Genomic DNA, 19,930 nt, shown 5'->3' with positions numbered 1-19,930 from the left:
CGGCTCCCACTCTTATACTTAGCCGACCCTTCTCTAGCCACGGTGTCACTTCCCCCTCAGAAGTTAAGACACAGAGCAGCCTGAAGACAGTCCACGCATGCAAGCGGCCCCTTTTTACCCTTAGCAAGCAGACTCTTTCTGCACCATGGTCGTTATTCTTATGCAATTTGGTCGTTTTTTGCATTCTGGCTCCGAACTCCCCCTCTGAATTTCTTTTAAATCAAATTTTCTTTTTTATCTTTAAAAATCACTTTTTAACTTTAACTAGGTTCTTTTGGATTAATTTAATCCGGTTTTAGATTACACCTGGGCAGAGACCTGACACACAAAAAATTTAGACGCAGAATAAATTAATCTGCTTACCTTAATCCAATTGTTGTGGCCACAGTGTGCTGAATCAGTCCTCCTCCACAGATAAAAATCAATCTCCGGTTACTCCTCCTGGCTGGCTCGCCAATAATATGTCGTGGAATTTTATTTTAAAAAGTATCCTAGGCCAGTCACGGTGCAAAAAACCCCACAAACATATATTCCAGAAAAAACGTAAAATCCTCAAGTATATCCATTCTTGGTTCTTGAAGTCTTCCATCGTAGTTCTCCTCAGAAAAATCAGGCAGAGCCAGAGTCAGAATGCAAAAGGAGGACTTTATTCCCAAAAAACCCTCCTGGCAGCCAGGTTGACCAAAAGAACTGACGCGCGGAGCGCTCTCCGCTCCATCTATTTATACTATTTCTTGGGGGTTCGTTGCTGCTTAATTAGTTCTCCTTCAAGACACAATTGTTCAAACATTCGTTGAGTCTCCTTCAAGACACAATTGTTCCCCCCTCCCTACAAAGGTCACTGTCCGTGACCCCTTAGGAGGCCCACTCAGCCTCCATCAAGTCTCCTTCAAGTCTTCCCAAATGCCAGGTGTTGTGCAACAAATCATGGTGTTACATTTCTTGTCCAATAAGCCTCATTTACACCAGAGGGAGACAGAGAGACAATTGACCTGTAGTCTTAACTTTAGAAAAAAACAAACTGTCCAGCTGCCAAGAGGCTGCCGTAAAAATAAAATATGACAGGCTGGCGAACAGAAAAAGGATACATGTCTTTTCTACGCCTGTGTCTACTAGCCTACTATAACTAACAGAGACATGCATTATATGAACAATAGTAAATAACATAATATAATAAGCATGATGTAAAGAATATTATAAAATTATTCTACAGTGGCAAGCTGTCAAAGATCTTGCGTGAACGTTGGAGGTCAGACACTGCAGGATCTCTCAATAGCAGCTCAACTCCAGACTGTCATGTGTCATAGTCTGAATTGATTTGAGCTCTGGGTGATCCTCGAAAGAAAGCTTGAAGATGCTGTGTGGAGTGAATTGCGCCATCATCATTCTTGATGATATGCTCAACCACATAACACTGAACTTCTGATGGATTGAGCTTGGCATGTGCGATAACCTGGCAAGGAGGTTCTTGAGGTATGTTGGCTTGTGGGATTGAGCTGGATGTTGGGCTGTGGCCCAAGCAGCAGGATCAACCGAGTGATCAAAGGTGAGAGCAGAGCCCAGGGATGGAGTGTGCGGACTGGCTGTGACAGCAGGCGGAGACTCATTCTTATTATACTCTAAAGAACACTTCTCCTCGGTGGCAGCAGAGTGGGGCTTGGTGACGGTCTGACCAAGCAGTGACATCACCCCATTAGGACAACTGCAAAATCTTGACCTGTCAATTTTGTTACTCTTTGCAGTTTTGCCATGCAGGTTTCTGTCTTTAGCTTCCCTACCTCTTTCGCACAGGCTATAGCCAAGTCCAAAATTTCATATGAAACTTCACCATCGTCACACATGCATGTGTATGGTAAACATGGGCGTAGTGCTCCCAACGCCGTGCCTGAATTATATCCAATCACGACTGAACGGTGGAAAGCAGAATGCGGTTCATCAATATATTCAATCAATCAATCAATCAATTTATTTTTGTATAGCCCAGTATCACAAAACAGTTGCCTCAGAGGGCTTCAAGATATTACATTGATTGGTAAAAATAAAAACAGTGAATAAGCATAATATTAATATGTCAAATTCACAGTAACGAGACAAAACGAAGCAACCACCGCCTTGGACCCTCACATCCGCCAAGAAAAAAACTCCAAAAACCCAGTGGGAAAAGAAGAAATCTTGGGGAGAACCACAGTATGGAGGGATCCCTCTCCCAGGGACAGACAACTTTGGCAACAGCTAGCATGAGACCATAAAAAGTAAAGCCTAGGACTATGTTGAGGATAGTCCGTTGGACAGTCCAGCACAGGAACTACGGATCCCAGAAGTAGAACTGAAGCCTGTCCGCGGGCAGGACCGACAGGAGTGTCCTCCCGGTCCGGACGGAGCTTGTTCGTAGGCCCTCGTGATAGTGGAGTCAGCAACTGAAACTGGAGAAGACTCCCCCTCGAAGGGGGGGACAGCAGGTGAAAAGCAATGAATGGACGAAAGGGAATAACATTCAGACATTAGAGGATAGGGCTCAGTGCACCGTATTTCCCACAGCATTCTAGCTCCTGGGGCAGCTTTGTGAATAGTTTAGTATTTAAACTAGTATTTAGTTAGTATAGTTTAGATAGTTTAGTTTAGTTTAATTTAGTTTGGTTTAGTTTGGTTTAGTTTAATTTAGTTTAGTTTAGTTTAGTTTAGTTTAGTTTAGTTTAGTTTAGTTTGGTTAAGTTTAGTTAAGTTTAGTTTAGTTTAGAATCCCGAGCTGACCTGATCATAGACTGCATCAAAGAGAAACGTATTGAGCCTAACCTTAAATGTGGAGACTGTGTCTGCCTCTTTGACACCACTTGGAAGCTGGTTCCATAAAAATGGTGACTGATAGCTAAAGGCTTTTCCACCTAATGTCCATTTAGAGACTCTAGGAGTCACCAGTAACCCTGCATTTTGAGAGCGGAGTGCTCTGATTGGTTGATAAGGCGTTAAAGCATCTTGGAGATAGGTCGGAGCCATCCCATTTAGGATTTTGTAAGTGAGGAGAAGGATTTTAAATCTAACTCTAAACTCGACAGGAAGCCAGTGAAGAGATTTTAGAATGGGAGTAATGTGTTCACGTCTTCTAGTTCCGGTTAATAATCTGGCGGCCGCATTTTGAACCAACTGAAAGTTTTTTAACGCACTTTTTGGGCAGGCTGCAAGAAGGGAGTTGCAGTAGTCCAGTCTAGTGGAAACAAATGCATGGATGAGTTTTTCTGCATCGCTTCTAGGTAGAATGTTTCTTATTTTAGCTATGTTGCACAAGTGGAAATATGCTGTTTTACAAGCCAGGTTGATGTGTGCTTTAAAGGAGATATCCTGATCAAATAAGACCCCGAGGTTCCTGACAGTAGAGGAGGAGGATACACTGACGTTATCTAAGGTGATAATCTGTTCAGATAGACACTCTCTCAGTTTATGGGGGCCTAGTATAATGACCTCTGTTTTACCAGGATTAAGACGGAGATAGTTCGTAGTCATCCAGGATTTAATTTCTCTGATACAGTCACTGAGTCTGTCTATTTGATTAGTTTGATCAGGTTTCATAGATAAATACAATTGTGTGTCATCTGCATAACAATGAAAATTGATATCGTGGCTTCTAATTATGTTCCCTAAAGGAAGCATATATAACAGAAATAAAATTGGCCCGAGCACAGACCCTTGAGGAACCCCATAACTGACCTGGGAGCACGGTGAGGACTGTTGGTTAACGTGAACAAATTGGTACCTGTTAGATAAATAGGATTTGAACCAGCAGAAGGCTTTTCCTCTGATGCCAACCTCACATTCTAACCTCTGCAAGAGAATATTGTGGTCAATTGTATAAAAGCTGCACTAAGGTCTAAGAGAACCAGGATTGAGACTAGACCTGCGTCAGCCGCCAATAGCAAGTCATTAGTGACTTTAACTAACGCAGTTTCAGTGCTGTGATAAGCTCTATATCCTGACTGAAATTTCTCAAATAAACTATTGTCCTGTAGGTGGTGGCAAAGCTGTTTAACCACGACTTTTTCCAGGACTTTTGAAATAAAAGGCAGATTTGATATTGATCTGTAGTTGACTAGAATATCAGGATCAAGATTAGGTTTTTTCAGCAGTGGTTTGATTACTGCGAATTTAAATGACTGTGGCACATAGCCAATTTCTAGAGATGTATTTATTATAGTTAAGATCGTATTTAAAATAACTGGAAGAATATCTTTGAAAAGCTTAGTTGGAATTGGATCTAGGAGACAGGTCGAAGTTTTAGAAGACATTACAATCGAAGTAATCTCAGGCCCATTTACTGGTGAGAAACTATCTAGTATTTCAGGTATTTCAGGTGGCGGCAGTGGCTGGTTTCCCTGAGCTTGATCTGAGGAAAGTGCTTCATTGATTTTACCTCTGATGGTTATGATTTTATCATTAAAGAATTTAAGAAAGTCATGGCAGTTTAAAGATTCTGGGATTATTGGTTCCACTGCAGTATGACTGTTTGTCAGTCTGGCTACAGTGTTGAACAGAAACCGAGGGTTATTTTTGTTTATTTCCAGTAAACAAGAGTAATATAATGTCTTGGCTTTAAAAAGAGTTTGTTTATAGCTTAGCAAGCTACATTTCCAAGCCTTCAGAGATTGTTCCGATTTAGATTTACGCCACAGTCTTTCTAATTGCCGAGTTTTTTGTTTGAGAGCACGGGTTTCAGAATTAAACCATGGAGCAACGCGCCTGGGTCGATTGGTTTTCAGCTGCAATGGAGCCACTACGTCAAGGGCAGATTTTAGTAAGTGCATAGCACTGTGAACAAACTGATCACTATAATCACCACTGGTCAATAAGCTCATTTCTGTGAGTTCACAAGATAATGCAGCAAAAGCAGGCTGGATCAATTCTTTGTACCGAGCCACAGATTTTTCAGATAATGTCCGTATCAGCTGAATTTTATCTTTTTGAGCAGAGTAGTCTTCAATCAAAACCTGAAAAGTAATTAAAAAATGGTCTGAGAGTATGGGGTTCTGAGGGAGAACATTTAGGTCACTGACCTCTATCCCATATGTTAAAACTAGATCCAGGGTGTGCTTGTGACTATGAGTAGATTCATCAACATTTTGAGTGAAACCGATACTATCTAATAATGCAATAAATGCATTACTCAAACTGTCACCAGAATCATCCACATGGATATTAAAGTCACCTATTATAAGGATCTTGTTATGAGTCAATACTATATTGCTTAAAAACTCTGAGAACTCAGTTAAAAAGTCAGAGTAAGGACCAGGAGGTTGATACACAATAATTAATAGCACAGCCTTTTGATTCTTCCAATTTGGACAAGTAAGCGTTAGTATTAAGCTTTCAAAAGAGTTGAATTTAACATTAGTTTTGGGTTTAAGAAGAAGACTGGAGTGCGATATCACTGCCACACCTCCACCTCGACCTGTTGATCTAGCTGTTTGGAAATTAACATAGGTTGGAGGGGTACATTCATTGAGCCTCACATAATCATCTTGCTGAAGCCAAGTTTCTGTTAGAGCAAGGAGATCAATGTTATTGTCACCGATAAGGTCATTAACTAACAGAGATTTAGTGGAGATTGCTCTAATGTTTAGTAGACCACATTTTATGTATTTCCTACTGGAAGAGTTATTCTGTCTCGTACAAGTGTTAAGCTTTTTACCCATTGACTTTTTTCTAATGCTTTGAGCACTATGGACAGACACAGTCTCTGTTTGCCTTGGTAAACCTCCATGCTTGACTTGTAAAAATCCGGGAGCAGGATTAGTGACGGGATCAACAAGATCAACAGAGGAGCGTTCTACACGACTGCTCTGCGCCCGGGGCTCATAGCTGGATTGTCAATTTAGGGTACAAAGCCGATCAGCCATATTGTGAGCTAGAAGGGCTGCACCATCCAAAGTTGGGTGGATGCCGTCCCTGCGGATGAGCCCAGGCTTTCCCCAGAAGGTGCACCAGTTGTTTAGAAAAATAACTCCGTTTTCCTCACTCCATCTAGACAACCAGCGATTGAATGATGAAAGTCGGCTATACATTTCATCATTGACCAAATTGGGCAGGGGACCAGAGAATATTACAGCATCAGACATCGACTTAGCCAATTCACACATCGAGGCTACTTGTAATTTGAGCACCTCTGATTGTCTCCGCCGGGCATCATTACCGCCTGTGTGAATCACGACTCGACGGAATCTCCTACCTTCCTGTTTTAAAAGCCTAAGGTTCCCCTCGATGTCACCCACTCTGGCCCCTGGGTAACACCTAACCTTCACCACTGGCAGCTTCACGTCTCTAACTGTAGAGCTGCCAATCACCAGCGTGTCCAGTTCAGCCGGTGTGTCGTCACTGAGGGGAGAGAACCTATTGCAGATGTGAAGCTGTTCTTGGAGTGCTACGTGGCGGTGCTTAGCACTAGCCTTCCTCCGGACTGTCACAAACCGGTCCTGGTCTTGCCCCGGCTGCTTGGGACATGCTGCGGGGCTAGGCTTGCTAACACTCCTCTCAGTGCAGGAGCGGGCTGCGAGCCCTGCCGCTACCTTGCTGTAGCTAGTGCTGCCCTGCCCCTCACATCTGCGCAGCCGCTCCTCTAACTCGGTTACCCTGGCCTCCAGCGCTGTCAATACACTGCACTTTACGCAAATACCCCTATCGTCAAGGGAGGCAGGGTTCTGACTCAACATACGGCACACTGAGCAGGAAAGAAAAGAAGACAGAGGGGAGGATGCCATAGCAGTCCCGGCGGACCAAGCTAGTTAGCACGCTAAGCTAGTTAGCACGCTGGTGGCGCTAACGGCGGAGAAGAGATGTAATTCACGAGAGATCACTGGTCAATCAGGGGCGAAAGTAACCCCGGGGGCGTAAATAACCCCGATTTTTTGATTGCTTCCTGAATTAACAGTAATAGCAAGAGAGAGACAGCCATATTCAAAGTTTGAAATTGAGCTGTACTGTTTTAAAAATTTGATAGTCTCATCATCTGTCTTTGTTTTGGTCCCTTCCTTTTTCAAAACTGCATTTGAAATCTTCATGTCATGTTTGTCGAATATGTCCATGTTTCCACAATAAATATAAAAATACCCCCGGATGAAAAAAACAGAAAAAAATTGTTCAGCTTTCTCCACTCCTGGCTGGCTCGCCACAGACAATTGCAGCACATTGTTCTGTGTTTGGTCTATCAACAAGGTGTGAGTTATTGCATGGGGTGATGGCCTGTGGCAGGAATGTCTTTTTTGTACCTGTCCTTGTGACAGCAAAGCTGTAACAGTCTGTTTAAGAAGGAGCTCTGCTGTCTGTCCACTGTGTGGTGGAGAGGATTGTTTGGGGGTTATCCATGATGGGTAACAGTTGGTTCAGTGTTCTCCTCTCTACCACAGCCTCCGCAGTGTCCAGTCTGCAGCCAATCACAGAGCCAGCTTTCCTGATCAGATTGATGGGTCTGTTGAAGTCACCGGCTCCAATGCTGCTCCCTCAGCAAACCACAGTGAAGGAAACTGCACTGGCCACCACAGACTGGTAGAACATCTCCAACATCTCGCTGCACACATTGAAGGATCTCAGGATTCCTCAGGAAGTAGTCTGCTCATCCCCTTGTTGTACACAGCATTGGTGTTGGACTTCCAGCCCAGTCTGATGCTGATTTTGACCTTGATTTTGAGGTAGTCCTCCACCTCATCCACATCCTCTCCCAGAATGTGCAGTGGCTGTGAAGGCATCCTCTTCTTTCTGAAGTCAATGACCATCTCTCTGGTGCCGTTGACGTTCAGCCTCAGGTGATTGCGTCTAACCCACTCTACAAAGTTATCCACCACTGCTCTGTACATGCAGTTGCTTAAACACACAAATGGACAAAATATCACTTTCAGTCTGACTACTTAACTTTCTCACTGGTAACAGTAGGACAGGTCCTCAGACTTTTATGGATAGAGGTTAAAGGTTTAGTAAGTGACTTTTTCCAATACATTTCTTGTCAAATTAATCAAATCTCTCCTCCCTATCCTCAAGCTGAACAGTGAAAAAAATTTCTCCATCAAAACATTGCTCCCGTCCACCCCAAATCCCCCTGTCCCCCTTCGCCCATACGAGGTGCGAGTGGTGGGTCACATACTCGTGCACAATACTGCACAGGCCCACACGCTCGTGCACAGGCCGTCGTGAAAGCTGGTAGAAAAACAGTCCAAGGGAAGCAAAAATGTAAAAAGAGGAGCTACGACCGAGAAAGATGCAGACCCAGGTGAACACCGGCGGCTTTCCAACAGTGGAGGAGCTCCATCTGAAAAGATGCAGGGCTCGGACCAGGGCCACACCAGTGCTGGAGGGGGGGCCACCAGGCCACAGCAGGGCAACAGCAGGGCTGGAGGGGGCCAGTCACCGGGCCACAGCGGGGCCACAGCAGGGCTGGAGGGGGGTGCAGCCACCGAGCAACAGCAGGACAATAGGGTGACCAGATGTCCCGCTTTGTGCGGGACAGTCCCGCATTTGAAATACTTTTAATGCGTCCCGCAAATTGAGATAATGTCCCGGATTGTTATTGACAACGGCACTTGATTTTTTTGAAATGCAGTCTCACCGAGGCTGGCGCTGATTAAACAGCTGTGTGTCTGTGGTCGGGACAGAGCCGTCCTCAGGGGACGGGGTGGGCTCTGGAATGATCTGTCAATCAAGCCAGACGCAGGTGTGCGCCCGCTGCCCGACCCGCCCCGCCACAAACAACAGTGTCGCTCCGGCATGCAGCAGCAGACATGGAGTAAAAAGATAAAGACACGACTCGTACAAAAAAAAAAAAGAAGAAAAGAAAATGCAGCAAAGAGTGGGACACCATTTACTCCTGGGTAAGAACAGTGCAGGGTGACTGCACCAAAGTTTTCTATGATGTTCGTCAGAGCAGTTTTTCCGTTTCACATGGAGGTGAATATGATGTGAGACACCAACAGTCCGAGATTCACTAAACAGTCTGAGACTCACAAAAAAACGTGTGGCTCAAAAGAGCAGCTCCCATTCCATAAATATGTTCCTGCTGAAACCCAAACAACTGAAACACAGATAAAGTGACAGCAGCTGAACTAACGAGCATCTAACACGATGAGGCACCGTTCATACAGGTCAGAATGCTGCGGCAGTGAGCTACAGTTCATATAATTTGAATATGAGCTTCAGTATTGTTCGATCAGAACAAACATATTAATAGTGTTGTTTGTATTTTATATCTTTTTGTGCCTTCAGTACCACAACGTTTATTTATTTATTTAACATTTTATTTATAGAGGAGTAGCCCCTTGAGAGGCACCATCTCGTTTTCAAGGGGTTCCTCTGAATAATAATGCATTGGTTTGATATATAGCGCTTTTCAGGACACTCAAAGACACTTTACATTGCATTATTCATTCACACCATACTGGGTGGTGGTAAGCTATTGCTGTAGCCAGAGCTGCCCTGGGGCAGACTGACGGAAGCAAGGCTGCCAGTCTGCGCCATCGGCCCCTCCGACCACCACCAACCATTCACTCTCACAACTTTCACACGAGGCAAGGTGGGTGAAGTGTCTTGCCCAAGGACACAACGACAGTTTTACGCCTGTGGGAGCGGGGATCGAACCGCCAACCTTCCGGTTATAAGACGATCTGCTCTACCAACTGAGCTACTGTCGCCCTAAAAATAAATGACAATTAACATAAAGAGAATGGCATAAAATGTGGCGATGCACAGTAAATAACAGGTTAATACATCATTTAAAATGCATTTGGTAACGGTCTAATTAGTCTGCTATTCTGAACTGCATGAGTGAGGTGAGCTCCTTGCAGCATTTTTTTATTCAGGTTGTTGGATTTGATTTGTTGAGCCTATAGGTGAATGGAGCCTTCTTCAGGAGCCACATCTTGTGCTTGAATATGTGGTTCATTATTGTTCAGAACAAACACTTTAATGTCGGTGTTTGGAGTTGAGCGAAGGTTTTGTTGTTATCTTACATGAACCTGGGAAAGCTGCATTAAAATGAAATATCATATACTTGAGCAGAATACCGGTAAATTTTTTCGAATTAATTACTGAAGACGACCATGACATCTTGGTGTCCCACATTGTCCCACTCAGATATAGTCTCTGTCCCACATGTGGAAAATTTGGATCTGGTCACCCTCCAGGGCAACAGCAGTGCTGCTGCAGATGGACTTTGTAAACCGGCGGCTTTCAATTCAGGCTACATCCAAGCACATTACCTGGTAACTCGCTGGAGGTAATCACTGAGACTGACTCTCCACTTAGTGATCATGTAACACCGTGCACAATTTCCAAATGTTTGTAGATATTTTCCTTACTTCTACTGATATTATGTTTATTCTATTTTATCGTTATATGAGCCACACATTAGTATGTACACATCAATAAATAATACAGATTTTTACGATGTACAGTGATAAATGGAACTTTTAGTTTGTGGTCTTGTAAAAATGCTCTGAAACCAGAGGTGGAAAAAGTACAAAAAGAATTGTAATTGAGTAAAAGTATCTTTACTTTGCTTAAATCCTACTCAAAGTAAAAGTACCCATCTGAAAATTTACTCGAGTAAAAGTACAAAAGTACATCATTTAAAATGTAATTTCAGTAAAAGTTACTTAGTTACGCAAACGCAGATAGGTTTTCTAAGTTTGGCCCAGGGTTTTTGAGGTTTTCCTCTCCAGAAGTTGTAGCTTCTTCGGACCCTTTCTCCTCCATGATCTCCAAATTTACTGCAACGTCTACTGTACTGGAGGCTCAATACTGTGACTGGTTTTTTCATTTGCAATCGCAGAGTGCACGCCGGTTAGAACGCTCTTAAGTTCCCCCAAGACTTACTCCAAAGAAAGACACTAAGAGGATATGTCCATTTACGGAGCTTTAATGATGCTCAACAAGCAGTGTACAGGTGTATTGTGTGTTTTCTAAGAATAAACAGAAAGACAATAATCATTATCAACTCACCACACTTATCCATATTTCCAGACCACATGTATGTATAGATAATTTCCATAAAGATAAACAAGGCCTGACACACCATGAACACACTGACCACTTACAGAGATCAACCTGAACTAGCGGGAATTGCCCTTTAATGTCGATGTTAGCTTCTATCAATCATTGCTAATCATACATAGCTGCCATAGAGTTAGCTTAAGCAACCTCGCCACAAACAAGAGGGACACAACAAACAACATCCACTGCAACAGGGCGACTTACATTTTCTGGACACACACTAACACTGAGACAACCCAGGCTGACGGCTCCAACTTGTCTTTGATTTCGGACTTCTCCGTGTGCCATTTACTCTCCGACACGGAGCGGTGCTCAGCAGTCGTGAGCAGCGCCAACACTGCCCCTTAGTGGCTGGCGGTGCAAATAACGTCTCCAGTCTTCAGAACATCCACCTTTCCACGTGTAGATCCAGATTATAAATGAGACAAGAGGAAGGGCGCGTGTTTTTTTTTCATTATCATAATTGTACTCAGTAACGTGAGGGGGCTCAAATGTAGTGAAGTAAAATCCTTGGGTCAAAATGTAATTGAGTAACAGTAAAAATTACATATTTCAAAAACTACTTAGAAAATTACAAACTACTCATAAAAAGTACTCAATTACAGTAACGTGAGTAAATGTAATTCATTACTTTCTACCCCTGTCTGAAACACATATCATTGATTCATTAGAAATTTTAAACAAACACACCAAAAGTAGAAAGCAATGTAATAATACAACAATTGACTGGAACATCTAAACTGGCCTTGAGGGTCTGGATATCAGTCACCAAACTTCCAAACACTCAGCCTGGTATCACGACTCTGTTTCCTTGACCAAATGTTCCATACTGCCAAACAACAAACTGTCTATAGCAGGGGTCTGCAATTACATTTGGCGGCGGGCCACTTTTTTGGGGGGCACTTCAATCGCGGGCTAAGGCGTCTCCGTCGCGCGTCCATCCGCGGACAGGAGAGTGGGGCGGGGGGGGGGGGTCCACCGGTTGCGTTTAACGCCATTGCATTCGCGCGACAAATGACACCGTGCCGCGCTAGATGCACGACTTTTATCGCTGGTGTGTGAATTCATTTGCGGGACGGGTAACGCTGGTACACATATGCAACACAGAACATCCTGCAGAACATCACAGCCTCCTCATCCCAGCAGGCAATAAATCGGTCTTGCTGTCTCTCCCTCATCACCATCTCCTGCACAGTGGGCAGGATCTTTCTGATGTTTGTCCCACAGTCCTGTGTGCACCCGGCTGTCTGTGTGTGTGTGTGTGTGTGTGTGTGTGTGTGTGTGTGTGTGTGTGTGTGCGCGCGCACGCGCATACTGATCAATGGTGCGGGTTTTGTTCTTTTTTGTTTTTATGACTGTTTTTACTATTCAGCACTCTTATGAATATGAGAAGTGTTTTTACAAATAAAGATTGAGATTGAGATTCTCCGCCTGCCACCATGGCTGCTCTGTATTTGACATGGGGAAGTCAGCTCCGGCTGCGGCCGAGGCGCCGGCATCGCTTCTGGCTGCCTGCTGCCCTCCGGAGGCGGTCTGAGCTCGGTGAGTTCCACCGTCTTCTGCAGGAGCTGCGCCCGGACGGCCGGTTCCAGCGCTGCTTCAGGCTGACGCCCGGTTTCCACCAGAAGCGGTGAACAAGTGAGATCGCACACGCCGCTCGCCTTGGCATCATGCCAACTGTTCTGCGTGGTCGGAGCCCTGCTGCCCTACGTCAGCACGTCCGTGAAGAACTCCATGCTGATAGGCTGTCCTGGCGCCAATTCGCTTGAAAGGTTCAATAATTTCAACTCAAGCGACAAGCAATGGAGCGGTGGGTGGCGGGCGGCAGCGAGTGGCAGGGCAAGTCGACGGGCGCGTGGATTTTTCCCTGGAAACGCTCGCCACCGGCCACTCGCCGCGTCATCGCTCACGTCATCGCTCGCGTCCGTCGCCCGCGTCCGTCGCCCGCCGCTCAAGGTTGAGCGACAATCGCGTCATTACAGTGACTGTATGTCATCTCATCGCACGAAAAATTCGCGTCGCGTCCGGTGGAAACTCACAGTACGCTCAAACTTACTGGAGAATAAAAACACACGGTGAGCTCGGTGCAGCGCAGTCACTTGCGCTCTATGTTCACCAGACAAGGTGCCACTCCTCTTTATTTTTCCGTGACAAACCGGAAACCACAACTAAACAACACATCCTTCGAAGATTGTCTATTGCAACACAATGACAGATATCGCACTCCAACAGGGGTGCGTGCGTCGACTCGAGGGCCCGGGGTAATGCATGCGTTTGTGCGCGCGCGTGTTGGAATCCTCTCGCGGGCCAGATTGGACGGTTCAGCGGGCCGACCCCTGGTCTATAGGCTGTGTGGTGGAACTGGTAGCTCTCCTCAGTCTCCTCAGGATATAGTAAGTCCTCCACATCCTCCGGGCCATTCTGAGAACTCCTTCCTCCAAAATGTAGAGCGCCATGTGGGGGAACACAGGAACAGTTGTTTGGGATGTGGTCGCAGTACTGTCTATGCCAGAGGGCATCTCCTGGCATTTTTGGCATATGCACCAAGCCAGCAGACCCTGGACAGGTCTGGTATCAGCAGTACGGTCTCCCGGTGATGACGTTGAATCAAACATCATGCTTAGGTTCATCATTAAACAACGCTGCAGCACCTGATGAGAATGTTCAAGGTCCAGGCTATGAATTCACTTCGAAAATGAGATCATTTATTTCAACATTTCATCGATTTTCCAAAATAAAATGACATTTTTTGCCATATGCATTTGTTTCATCCAGTGTCAGTCTATAAGCTCTGCTATAATATTGACATAATAAGGAGCTTATTTTACAGGAAGTGGGTAATTAGGAAGGGACTTCATGTATACATGAAGAATAGAAGCAAGGCAGTATACCAGATCAGCACTGAGTCTTTGAACCTGCAGCATCTGCATACACTGGAGGAGTCAGGGTCTAGACTGGGCACTCCAGTCTTTGCGTCTTCCTCTGCGTCTGCTTGCTATCCTCCTCTTCCTCTCCTACTACCTTCCTCTTCCTCATCCTCTTCCTCTGCATCTGCCTGCTGTCCTCCTCTTCCTCGTCCTCACCCGGCAGATCAGAGCTACTTATGACAGTAATGATGTCAATAACATCGCAAATTTTAGCTTGCAAAGTTGACATAAAATATTTGATTAGCAGCAGCAAATGTAGGCCTACATCACTTTATTTTCATTACATGTCTTTGACTGTGTGACTTTACTCATCCACATTCTCACACCACAGTAATGACAATTGAACAAATGTTTTTAATCTAAATGACACCATATATACTGTATCAAGTGTGTTGTTTTCTCCCAGTATTTTTAAAAGTTGCAATAAGCTGCATCCTTATGTATCAGTGATGGTGGAAGAGTACTAGTGTTGTCATCAATGCAATCATAGGATGAGAGTTGCGTTTGAGAAGTGTTTGGCTTTAGCAGGTGTTTATATGACAGACTTATTGTCACCTTTGCTACAATACTCCTAAAACTCATCACATGACTTTCAAAGTGAGAAATACGACTGCCGTTATTAAGGCTAAATTACCCTCAAGCAGCAGACAGTGCAGTATCTGCCATGTCGGACAGCTGCAAAGTTTCTACACCTGTTGTCATGATGAGGTGCATCCATGAACTTCAGAGATGGAGCCTGGGGCTGAGGATGAAGGGAGCGGTGGACTTGGATTTGTTTTCATTTCTATTGTCAAGAAACTCACTCCTCCTTTTCTCCAAAATCTGCACCTTTAAATGGGAGAGCACTTTATTTTTGTCATTCAGCTTCATGAAATGGGAAACTTGATCCAAAAATTCTTTGAAAAAAGAACAATAACCTGCCATATACTGTGTGCATGCCTGACTGTGTGTTCAGTGAAGTGTATCAGAGAGCAGCAGTCAGTTCAGTTTCTGTTCAGTCTGACTGAGGGAGGTTTTTGTACGACGGTTTTTCACTGTGTGAACACATATTGACTGTTGATAGAATGAGCACTCTGACAGTAATAAACTGCAGAATCTTCAACTTGAACTCCATTGATGGTCAGAAAGAAATCAGATTTTGCTCCACCACCTGTGAAACGACCTGGAGTATCTGATGCTGGAGTGTTGGTGTTGTAAATAAGGAGTTTAGGAGGTTGTCCGTCTTTCTGTTGGTACCAGTGTAAATAGTTGCTGCTGACATCCTGACTGGTCCTACATATGATGGTGACGGTTTGTCCCACAGCAGAGCTGACTGCTGCAGACTGAGTCACTGTGACCTGGCCTCTGGACTCTGAGGAGACACAGACAGAAAGAGACAGCAGCCTCATGGTTTTGTGGGCTTCATTTCAGAGGGACGGATGTTCATAGAGGAGAGGAGTTGGATTCTCTGGACTTTACCTGTGAAGCAGCAGCAGAGGAGAGTCCAGATGAGGACGCAGATCGCACTCATGTTTGTGATGAGGAGGATTTCTCTGTCTTCTGTTGTCCTGAAGGACAGCTGTCAGTCATCCAGTCTTCAACTGTCAGGACTATAAACTCTCCCAGAGCACTGGAGCATGGTGCTGCTGATGCAAAGTGGCTCTCTATGGAAATGCTGTGACTGACTCCAACAGGGACGCGGATCAGTTTCATCGATGAGTGTCACAGATTATCATCAACAAAACCTCTGCTTTCATCATGTTTACTTGCATTAAAGAAGACAATCTGTTGCTTCTCAGATGTTTTACTTGAAACAAGAACCATTCTACGATGCACAACCATTATTTCACTGGGCTTTTGGAAAAATGGAACGAATGATGGACCCTTCGGTTCGTTATTATTCTTATTTAATAATAAAGAATATTATTAAAAGTTTTCTTCTTTTCCCGTTCGCAGGTGAAAAAAATCATGTTTTTTTGACAGTTTTTTGATTGAAAACACTTCACAAAAATTATGGTGAAACAACATAGAACTACATTTTATTGGACATTTTCAATTAAATTTTTGGGGGGAATCTTTCAAACTTGTTGAAGTCAAAGCAATGTTATATATTTCTAACTGTAACTTTGTATTGATTCAGATTCTTTTCTAATGTTTTCTCTTTTTGAGGTAGTAAATCTGAGTTTTAAGGAGCTTCCCTGTGAATCCCTCATCACACTATGTAAGCACACTTTAATGGGTGTCTTTTGCTGGCTCTCGGAGGAGGCGAACGCTTTTTCTATCGCTCCCTACTTGCTTCTCCCTCCCTCTTGTCTCTGCTTGCTGCTCTCTGTCTCGTCTGTTTTACTGGAGGAATCACTTGACTTGTTTTCTTGAACAAACCAAATATCAACCATGGAGCTGATCAGCTGGTCTCTCTACGCAATTGATATGACTTCTTCAACAAAGAACACAGGAGCGGGGGATCCTGCCTGTCCGGACGGGACTCGGCATGCTGGGTATGTGATGGACGCCCGGGAGAAGTGGAGGGGTGTCACATGCCTGGCACCCCTGTCGGACAAGGTCATTGTGGATGATTACATTTTTGGATTTCTGATGATTGGTCTGCTGCTGATTGGCCGGTGCTGCGACCTGATCCTCTGGAGGATTAAGAAGACGGCCACCACAAAAGACGTCCAAGGGATGACGGTCTTTGAAGCTGAGACTGACCGTTTGTGCGAACTCTTTTGAAAGGTGGACAATTTGGGGTTATGGACGATTGAGACGCAAATTGGATGTTACCAGCACCGAGAGGGTTAAACCAGCTTCTGTCTGAAATGTGGAGAACCGAGCAAAGGAAGGTCAAAGGGCTCCTTACGCAAAAACAAGATACCTTCTGATTGTGTTTGGCGCCCCTGGAAGACTAAACATCTCCCTGAAGATTCAAGGACAAGATTGATTGCTTTCTCTATCTTCCCTTTCTCTCTCCCAGCTGCGACCAAAGTTCACCTTTGGACTGCTTCATTCAAGGCCGTCCCGGCAACCACCACCCGAGCCGGAGCACAAAGGGGAGGCGGGCCAAACCACACACACGTACATGGACTAATGAATTGAAATGCCACATACATGCCACACACATTCCCTCCCCCACTCTCAACGTCTCCACCACACTTTTCTGCCGACGGCCAGTGGTGATGACGTGTTGCGCTGATGATGGAGCTCCGACCGCTGATCTGTTACTCTGATAGCAACTTGTCTCACGTGTCTTGCTATGTTTGTGCACAGGTTGGCTTTTTTTGTTTTATTTACCACCACCAACCCCCACCCCCCACCCCCACCCCCCCATGTCTGTCTGAGTTTCTTTAACTCTGTTTCTTTTTCAAGACGGAGCGCCGTAATTGGCTGACTGGGCGTCTTTAAAACCCAAGCAGTTTCGTTGTAAACTGCAACTTCAGTAACTTGTTGCGATGACAATAAAGACTATTCTGATTCTAAATATTGAGGAGAGTAGTTCTCTCTTTTATAAATATACTTTGAAAATCATTACATGTGTTTGTTGCTCTGAAATTTCTATAGGAATGAAGAAATATTTTTTGCAAAATAGAGAAGAAATTTTAAAAATTCTTTTAAATACACATATAAAAATACAAATTGTCAGTCAAAGAATTGTTATTTGGGTTGAGTTCGAATCAGAAGTAAAAGTAGTTTTGCAGAGTTTGTTTCACAGTCAGAGAGTGGTGTCTCTCTACAGTCAGAGGTTTTTGTACAGCGGCTCAATGAGTTTGTATCACTGTGGCTCACGTTCGGTGGAGGAACCAGACTGGAGTTTGGAAGTAAGTTGATTTTACTTTAAATACTGACTGATAAATATTACAAATTCAGACATTAAAACTTGTTATGAATAATTTGAGATGAGAAAGATGTTTTTTCTTCATTATTATTATTAATGTTATCAAGTTTTGATCTCCATTGATTTCATGTGGTATAGCACAGCTTTGCTTCACTTTAATTTTTTATCAGCAATATAAGTTTTTAATTTGAAAATTACACTGAACTGAAAGGTCACCAGGATTAGCTCACAAGTCAAGAAAAACATTGTGAATCTTTAAATGTGCTCAGCTGGAAACTGATGGCTGTGTAACACACTGTTTTAACTCTACCAGTCTCATATTGAATGTGTTTTTAGACTGACCTGTGTATTTATTGACAGTTTTGGTGCACTGGTCTGTCTTTGGACTGAGTTTTAGTTTACATGTTCACTGTTTGAAATGTGTTTGTGTTGCAAAGTGTGCAGGCTTTATTCTTCTAATTTTATTGATTGTCACTTAATCAAAGCTGGATTTATTCTTGGTGCTTTACAGTGTTTCTACATTCTGTTTCTGTTACTCATTTAATATTCATGTTATTTCATTTTTAAATAGAAATATTGGTGATAAATATGTTTGAAAATGATCAAAAGCTGTTGTACATAGAACCTCATTATGAACTTTGTTTCCAAATGTTGCTCGAAATTTTTTAAAGCATTACTTTGATTTGAACCTCATGCTGTCAAAGATTTCTCTCATAAGTTATAAAGTGTAACTTTCCGATAACATTGATGCAAATCTTTGCCAGTAAAAGTTGAGACATGTAATTGTGTTACTTCTGGTGTAGTTTGAGGTGTTTCAGGTCAAATTGTTGGATGATTCTCTCTGTGCTGATGTGCATGAGAGGCTTCTTAAAGGGAAGTGAAACAATGTGTGAGTGAGTGACTGCTGGAGCAGAAAAAGCATCTGGCAGCAACTTGTTGAAGGACAAAATGATGTGTGTCCCACTGAAGCTGTCCAGGTGTGTGCTGTTTGACTGACAGCTGGCTGCTCCCTGTCCTCTAAACTGATTGGTGTCTCCTAGGTGAGAGGCGCCCCACCCTGACGGTGCTGCCCCCCTCCAGAGAGGAGCTGCAGCAGGGGAAGGCCACGCTCATGTGCCTGGCCAACAAGGGCTTCCCCTCAGGCTGGAGTCTGAGCTGGGAGGTGGATGGCAGCAGCAACAGCAGCAGCTGGGAGGAGAGCAGGAGCCCCGGGGTGCTGCAGAAGGACGGCCTCTACAGCTGGAGCAGCACCCTGAGGCTCCCTGCAGACCAGTGGAGGAAGGTGGGCTCTGTGACCTGTGAGGCCACCCAGGGCTCCCAGACTCCCCTCAGAGAGACACTGAGGAGAGACCAGTGTCCGCAGGCCTGACCGGACTCACTGGGACTCTCACACTGCTTTGACTCTCACATTCATCTCACCTCTGTCATTCACTCTCTTTCACTTTCTTCTGTCATCAAACCAAACTCTCTTCATCAGTATTCATCGTCTTACATCATGATTTTCTTTCAGCTTTGACAAAATAAACACTCTTTTCATGTCAACTCTTTGGTCTTGGATGGGTTTTTTCCACAATCAAATCATCATAACACCTTGTTTGGAACAGAAATGTCACTTGATAAATATTCTCAGTATTCCAGCTCTTGTTTCTGAATTGCTTTCACATCAAACAGACTCAAAAGAAAACGTCAGTCAGACGAAGCTGTGTCCTTCATTTATCATAAAGAAAGGTGAACAACAGTGGAGATTCAGAGCAAATGGTGACTGAGCTTCAGATAGATAAGTGTGAATTGTGTAAAGTTCAAAATAACATCATGAGCATGCAGGCTGATCTCATCACTGGTGATTGAAATTAATGATGTTGAAGCTTCATGTAGCATGGGAGTTACAGTCAATACATCTGGGCAGTGATCAATCAGAAGTCTGTCGGCTCTGGGAGTGGAAACGTAAGAGGCTGAACACAACTGAGTTAAGCGGTACACTTTTGTATATAAGTGTGACAGACAAGTCTCTGTGTCCGAGGATCGGGTGGCAAGCGTCGGCTGCCACCCAATCCACACTGCATCCGGCCCCTACGGTTCCCTCGGCTGGTGGTGGGTCCACTGGAGGGTGGGCCAATGTCGCCCATTCGGACTGAGCCTGGCTGGGCCTCGTAGGCCACAGCTCAATCACTGGGCA

General features: G+C 44.3%; 1 gene segment (V, D, J or C); it reads left to right on the top strand.

Moving 5' to 3' along the window:
- LOC115389296 (Ig kappa chain V-III region MOPC 63-like) overlaps positions 1 to 19,283 on the top strand; it is a 55,346-nt gene extending 36,063 nt beyond the window's left edge. Inside the window, 2 exon segments of the V gene segment in view lie at positions 17,696 to 17,737; positions 18,795 to 19,283. Of these exon segments, the coding sequence occupies positions 17,696 to 17,737; positions 18,795 to 19,123 (371 nt within the window).
- The last annotated feature ends 647 nt before the right edge of the window (positions 19,284 to 19,930 follow it).

This window comes from Salarias fasciatus, chromosome 5 (assembly GCF_902148845.1).
Source record: "Salarias fasciatus chromosome 5, fSalaFa1.1, whole genome shotgun sequence".
Classification (NCBI taxonomy): Eukaryota; Metazoa; Chordata; class Actinopteri; order Blenniiformes; family Blenniidae; genus Salarias; species Salarias fasciatus.
Note: the sequence above shows the minus strand (reverse complement) of the source record. Positions and strands in the feature narration are given on the sequence as shown.